At 33.1% G+C, this 6,728-nt stretch overlaps 1 protein-coding gene across 1 annotated transcript; it reads right to left on the reverse strand.

The window, feature by feature from the left end:
* Positions 1–1,840: 1,840 nt before the first annotated feature.
* Positions 1,841–6,051, reverse strand: LOC25490557 (uncharacterized oxidoreductase At1g06690, chloroplastic). The gene is made up of 10 exons (XM_013604158.3): positions 5,729–6,051; positions 5,146–5,237; positions 5,029–5,069; positions 4,629–4,793; positions 4,522–4,544; positions 4,320–4,391; positions 3,887–4,054; positions 3,240–3,322; positions 3,097–3,159; positions 1,841–2,280 (listed from the first exon to the last, which is right to left on the reverse strand). The coding sequence occupies exons 1-10, from the start codon at positions 5,934–5,936 to the stop codon at positions 2,095–2,097; spliced, it is 1,101 nt and encodes a 366-aa protein (XP_013459612.1). The 5' UTR covers positions 5,937–6,051; the 3' UTR covers positions 1,841–2,094.
* Between the last annotated feature and the right edge of the window lie 677 nt (positions 6,052–6,728).

The raw sequence follows: 6,728 nt of genomic DNA on the forward strand, positions 1-6,728 counted from the left end.
TTAAGTATCTAATATTGTTCATTTTGTGAATTGTTCCTTCTATTCCATGGTTGCCAATTATTCATATTTTAATGACATTTAACTAATTTTGTAATTGATAATTAAAATAATATTGAAGTTGAAATAAATGGGTAAAATTGAAAAGAAAAAAAAATTCAGCGCAAAAGGATGTATCCCTTTACATGTTGATGATTTCTCTTTAAGCATCTAACTATTGCACAAAACCTAAAAATAATTAGTTGCAGTTTAGGGTTTTTCTTTTTAGGGTGGCTAAAAACAATCCTGTTATATATTGTTATAGATGATTGCACTCAGCCTATTTATCAAGGCCATTAGGTTTAGACTAGTATGTGGAAATTAGGTCTAAATAAATAGAGATCAATTTACATGACATGCTTAATACAAAACAAAAGTATTAATTATTAACGGAAGCAAATAAAATATTCATGAATATGATCAGATCTGCAACATATTTGATATATCAAATATATAGATTAAAGGTATTAGAAATACATGGATTATGGTAAAAAGATTCATTGGCGTTGATAGAAATGTTAACAGAGACTAATTTGATTCTTTCTCAATCCGTTCTCCAATTATGCATCAAATTCTCTTTAGATAGGGAGAAGAGGGAATATATTTGTGTACGGTGTATTGAGAACCATAACCTTATATATGATGATGATCAATTAGAGTTTATCAATCGTATATACATTCATATTGAATCCATGTCAATTTTTAAATAATTAATTAACAATTAAAAATCTAAGCCGTCTCTAAAAAAAAATATAATTAGCCTTATTTCTTAATGTGATCACTAATCAATTTAGTTTAGAATGATGATATTTATAGATGGGACCATGATGGGGAAATTAATATGATTCATAGATATAATCATAAAATAATTCAATGACCAAGATTATTTAAGGGATACATATTAGAATGGTCATTTAAAAAACAAATGAAATAAGCTTTATTTGAACTGGGTCAATTTGTCTTGGGTGAATTTGTTATTATGTATTTGCCCACATAATAATATTGTAATATATTCCAACGTAGTCTGTTTAAATGAATTTGTGCATGCATGTACTTTCATTTCAACTTTGAAATACATTAACCCTCAGAAAGGAAATAAAACAAAACTTTGCATACATTAGTCTTAGAAAGCATGGTTGGGCATAACATAATCTCACAAAACCGTTTTATGAAGTGAGGATTGCTCCCACTTATAATCACATTGTCAGGCCATTGGGTTTGGTTCGTAGACATAAGTGGTGTGTAGCCCGATAGCAGAAACCAGATGACCCAATGAATCTTGAACCAGACTCTGATACCATTTTAGAAATCATGGTTGGACCTAACACTACCCCACAAAATCGCCTTATGAGGTGATGATTGCCCCCACTTATAAACACATTGTCAGACGAACTCCTATCCGATATGTGACTCTTAACAATTAGAAGTTTTTCTACAAAATCCAAAGTGCACAGCATCTTTCACTTCCCACAAAATTTCACATGATGTATTTATATTGAATTTTAATGCAATTTCATGTTTTTTTTATTGGAAGCAACTTTTGCATTCGGGGTTGAAAGGAGAGCTCATCTCAAGATGTTTCCCAATTCAATAAACTTTTGTCTGCATGACTTTGTATTGAAGTTTTTGAAATTAAGAGTGTAATAGACCTTCCTAATCCACAAGATAATTATGTAGTTTTCTCGCTATACATACCAAAATACGGACACATCACTGACCCATCGACGCCGACATTGGTAATAAATTAATTGTATATAATCACCTTTGTTGGTGTTGATGTCGTGTGTCAAACACTGAACACGTCTTTAATCAGAATTGTTTGTGCTATATTTTGTTTTGTCGACATAAACTATTTTATACCACTTAATGAAAAGAACAAAAATGGAAGTAGACCTTGTAGATAAGCACTTTATAGTAACTATAATAAGATATGAGATATCATTTGCTCTCAATTTCCAATTTACTATGGATGCAATTTCTTTTTCGCTAGACTATATTTATAACTTTACAAATGATTTAGCAGGGGGTGTATGCTGCAGCAATGTGATTAACCATGATTCAGAGTTTTTCAACAGGAAAGCCAATAACAGGCTTAATTTTCGACGCCAAACTTCGTAGCTCAGCTACCTCTTCATTAGTCAATCTCCATCCCAATGCACCTTTAAATTCTTCAGCTTGTTCTGCTGTCTTAGCACCAGGAATTGGTACAACATTTCCTTGAGCTACCAGCCAGTTCAGTGATACCTAACAAAGAATCAATTTGTTTTTAAGAGATGACTCACAAGTATCATTTGAAAAAGAAACCTTTTGTACTCCGACATGCGGTGAAGGCTATTCTAATTAAAACCTTAATTGCACTTTTAGTCTATCAGGTGTTACGAATTACGATTGTGTAATTTTGGGTTCTCCAGGTTTTAATTGCACGTTTTAAATCCCTAAGCATTCATCGTGTTACAATCAAGTCCGTTGTCATTGGCATTGTCGACTATTCACAAGGGATGAGTTTTCAAGTGCAGCACATGCACTTTTAATGGCTGATGTTCTTTCCTTTTTGGCCCCATCAAAATACCATAAATATTTACTTAGACAACACAATAAGTGAGACTTAAATGTAATAAGAGGGATACTTACTTTGGAATTTAATTCGCTCAATTTGAATGCGGGGACGCACAATAGTGATATTAGTGAGAGGAAAAGTGCAATTAAGCCAATGAGCACATGGTAATATAACATGGTGTCTAATGCTTTTGTATTTGGTAAAATTTCTGTGTAAATGTCCTGTAAGCGTAGCTCAGTTGGTAGCTACCAGGGATAATTTGTACAGGGGCTGGGGTTCGAACGGATTCCCCACTTCTCCACACATAATGTGTGTGAATCCAGTCAATGATTCTCACAGAACAAATTCTATGCTATACTATCTCTGTTTCTAATCATAAAACTCCTTCGGAAACAAGGCAGGATGACACAAACAGACTATATTGTTAAAGCAGGATGACACAAACATTATACTAATATTTCTAATTTTCAACTTATTTCATGGAAATAAAGAAAAGTATGAACCTGTGTAGAAGTTTTATTGTATTTCTCTCCTATTTCAGTGATCTTCTTTAGCAGTGGTTGAAGCTGCAAAACAAATAAACATTTGAGGAACCAAGTACTATCGGTATAATTCATTAGATACGGAAATTTCAGAAAAGTTGTACCTTTGTTAAGAATTCTGGAGTATAAATTCTACCTCGAGGCCCAGATGGAGGATTTCGTGGAGTATACTTTCCAGTAAGAACACCTGCTTAAGATAACGATTTTGCATAAATTTTGCGGCTATTAAGTGCTTATATGAAAAGTCATAATTTAAGGTATTAATAACACTACCATAATACTCCCTCCGGTGTTTATTATAAGCAACAAAATAAAAAAAACATCAATACTAATGCATTCATTGATTAATGTAACTTTTTGAATATTTTTACAAATATACCCTCATAAAAATTGTGAAACATTAAACACACCCACTAATATTTAAAAGAGAAACATTAAATAGGGATAAAAAAGTCATTTAAGCAATAACTACACCTTAAAAGTTGTGACATTTTTTTTATAAATAGGACCAGATTTTTTTTTGAAAATTTTCTTATATTAAAGACCGAAGAGAGTATTTAGTAATATTGCTATACCAAATGACATTAATAACACTACTAACTTGGCAGGGACATTGCATAATATATGCAGGATCCGAGGTTTGAACACCGGACACCCCACTTATTAACCTTAAAGGTATATACTAATAAAAAGGGATAGAGGTAGTATTATTCTTTTAATATGTGGTTTTGAATAGTAAAAAGGATTTCACCTTGAGCTATTGGTGAATATGCAATCAATGTAATCCCAAGTTCATCACAGGCTTTCTTCACACCATTTTCTTCAGGGACCCTATAAATGAGGCTGTAGTTTACTTGGTTTGAAGCCAATGGAATACCTCTCTTCTTGAGCTGTTTATATGCTTCGCGTAGTCGGTTTTCTGTATAAATAGAAAAAAGGAATGTTAGGTACTTCTGATCATAGAACTAGAACTAGTTCCATAAAAAGTATTATGGTACAAGTTAGTCATAGTTTTGCATAAAATTGAAGTTTAGAAGACTCCAAGACAAATAATCTATGAACCGCCAACAAATCATTGACACCAGACAAGACAATGACACCGACACCGATAGTAGTTTGAGAAAATAGACGTGAATATGTAATGTGTCGGTGCTACACAACAGATAATAATCACAGAGAGTTACCACTATAGTTTGAAACACCAACAGCCTTTACAAGTCCTTTTTGAACAGCATCACCTAGACCATCAATATACCCTGAAAAGCAATTCATTGGGGAACTAGCATTCTCTTAATATGATTATTATGAATAAGTTTCGAAACATTTAGTTCCATTTACTATATTAAGTAAATAGTTCAATTAACTAAATTGGTACATTTGGACAACCTTCATTTCCCCATACTCCAGGCCTGAAAAACAAGCGTGTCACTTCATCAAAAACAATATTTTTAGATAAAAACAGCATCAATCAATAGACTTATAAAAATACAGACCAATGAAGCTGATACAGATCCACAGAAGTCATCTCGAGTCGATCAAGGGAATCTTTAAGTGCACTTAGAACACTTTCACGGCCTAATCTCCATGGTAGTGCAGCAAACTTGGTCGCAACCTCAACTTCAACATTTGGATCCTTTTGTTTTCGTTCTTTAATAAATCTTCACATTACAAACATATAGAAACATTAATGCTAGCCTTGATTAATAACTGCAAATGAAAATTATACCAAAAAATGTACTCCCTCCGTTTTTAAATATAAGCAAAATTGATTTTTTAGGTTCATTCAATTAATGATGTATGTGGTCCATATATTATAGACCACATACATCATTAATTGAATGAACCTAAAAAGTCAATTTTGCTTATATTCAGAAACGGAGGAGTAAGCTTTACCTTCCTAGAAGAGTTTCTGAATTTACAGCTCCGAAAGCGAGCTTAAAAAAGAGAAAGTGTTAAATTAATGAATTTATTTACACTCATCAATGAAAACTCGATAAGATATGTACTCACCCCAGAGCCATAAACTTCAGCTGTGTCGATAAAGGTTAGACCCCCATCAATACTTGTATTGAATGCATCTCTAGCAGCTTTCTCATTCCTATCTAAAATTACCATAAGGCAAGAAGATTGATGATGATTGTTATCTAATCATCCTTGAGTAGAAATTAGAAAATGAATTCAAAAATAATGATCCATGATTAAATATAAATGGTCCTAATATGCCTTTTATCTTCAAAGCTACACAACTAAAATGGTATCTCAGGAAGCAAAAATCCTAAAATGTTTGTCAACTTCCTTCTCCCGTCACAAGGTAGAAATTTCTACACAACTATGAAGCACAAACACTCCTCGGATTAGAGGTGTCCTGGTGTCAGACACGTGTTATGTCTGACACCAACACAACACCGACACTTATAATTACACTGAATTATATGATTTTATCAAATTATTAGTGGTGTTGGTGAGTCAGTGTCCATATCGTGCGTGTGCTTCATAGTTACACAGTAAAATTCAAAGACCAGAATTGATTTGTTTTTACTTCATATGTGCAATGCAACTTATAAGAAATACAAAAAGAGAAAAGAAAAGTTACCATTCCATTGAAAATTGTTCCAGTAAGTAGTATCACCCCAAGACCAAGCTCCAATTCCAATAGTTGACACCTTCAAATCAGAACCACCCAATTTCAACTTATCTTCAACTGTAACATTAGCAGAACCCTCTGAAGCAACAGCTTTTACTCTTTGAACTCTACAGTGACCCATCACAGTAAAACAACCACTGTTTATATGAAGAGCCATTGAGAATGAAAATTGATGGGTCTGAATTATTATTATTTTTTTAGAAAATAGGTTCGAATTTATATTGAATATTGAAGTGATGAAGAAGTTGTAGGTGGTGAAAGAGTACACGTCATATGCAATCTTATGAAACAAGGGACAGTACTTTTATTTAAGGTGACAATATGATACACGTGGATTTATTTAGCACTTTTTAGATTTCATGACACATGCAAATGACCGATGTGGTGGATGGAGTTTTGTTTATTTTTTTGAATCCCATGTGGAGGATGAAGTTGGCACACTCTTTATTTTTATTTACTTTTTTGCAAAGATCTAGGATACTTTTGAAGGTGAGAAAAACACAAAAAGGGGGAATTGAATTGTGTTTTCTTTTCTTTTTCCCAAAAAAAATTTTATTCTGATATCACTTCAGAAGCTGTTTAAGAGTGCTTCTGATGTGATAATACTTCAGATGCAATTAAATTGCTTCTGATATGAAGTTCAGAATCGGATACGCAGCGGATTAAAAACATAGTAGAGAGAAGAAAGAGAGACACAAGCGATTATACTGGTTTCTTCCACAAACTGGAAGTAGTCTAGTCCCCCTTGCACTTCCAAGGAGATTTCCACTAAGTTTAATCACACAGATTACAACTGCTCAATACTACACCTAGTATGAGACTTCACAAATGCTCAAGCACGCAGGCAAGAGACTTCCTTTGCTCAAGCACTAAAGCAAGAGACTTCTTATGCTCAAGCACTAAAGCAAGAGACTTATATTCAAACAGAATTACACAGAAAATTGTTTGA

This window comes from Medicago truncatula, chromosome 3 (genome assembly GCF_003473485.1).
Source record: "Medicago truncatula cultivar Jemalong A17 chromosome 3, MtrunA17r5.0-ANR, whole genome shotgun sequence".
Classification (NCBI taxonomy): Eukaryota; Viridiplantae; Streptophyta; class Magnoliopsida; order Fabales; family Fabaceae; genus Medicago; species Medicago truncatula.

Bases quoted from the DNA above. Each gene is read 5' to 3' on its own strand.
- LOC25490557 (XM_013604158.3), bottom strand. From the start codon at position 5,936: ATGGCTCTTCATATAAACAGTGGTTGTTTTACTGTGATGGGTCACTGT. The intron at 5,070-5,145 runs GTGAGTACATAT...CTCTTTTTTAAG, and splicing joins CTGAAGTTTATGGCTCTGGG to CTCGCTTTCGGAGCTGTAAA. The intron at 2,281-3,096 runs GTTCATACTTTT...ATTCTTTGTTAG, and splicing joins ACAATAAAACTTCTACACAG to GTATCACTGAACTGGCTGGT.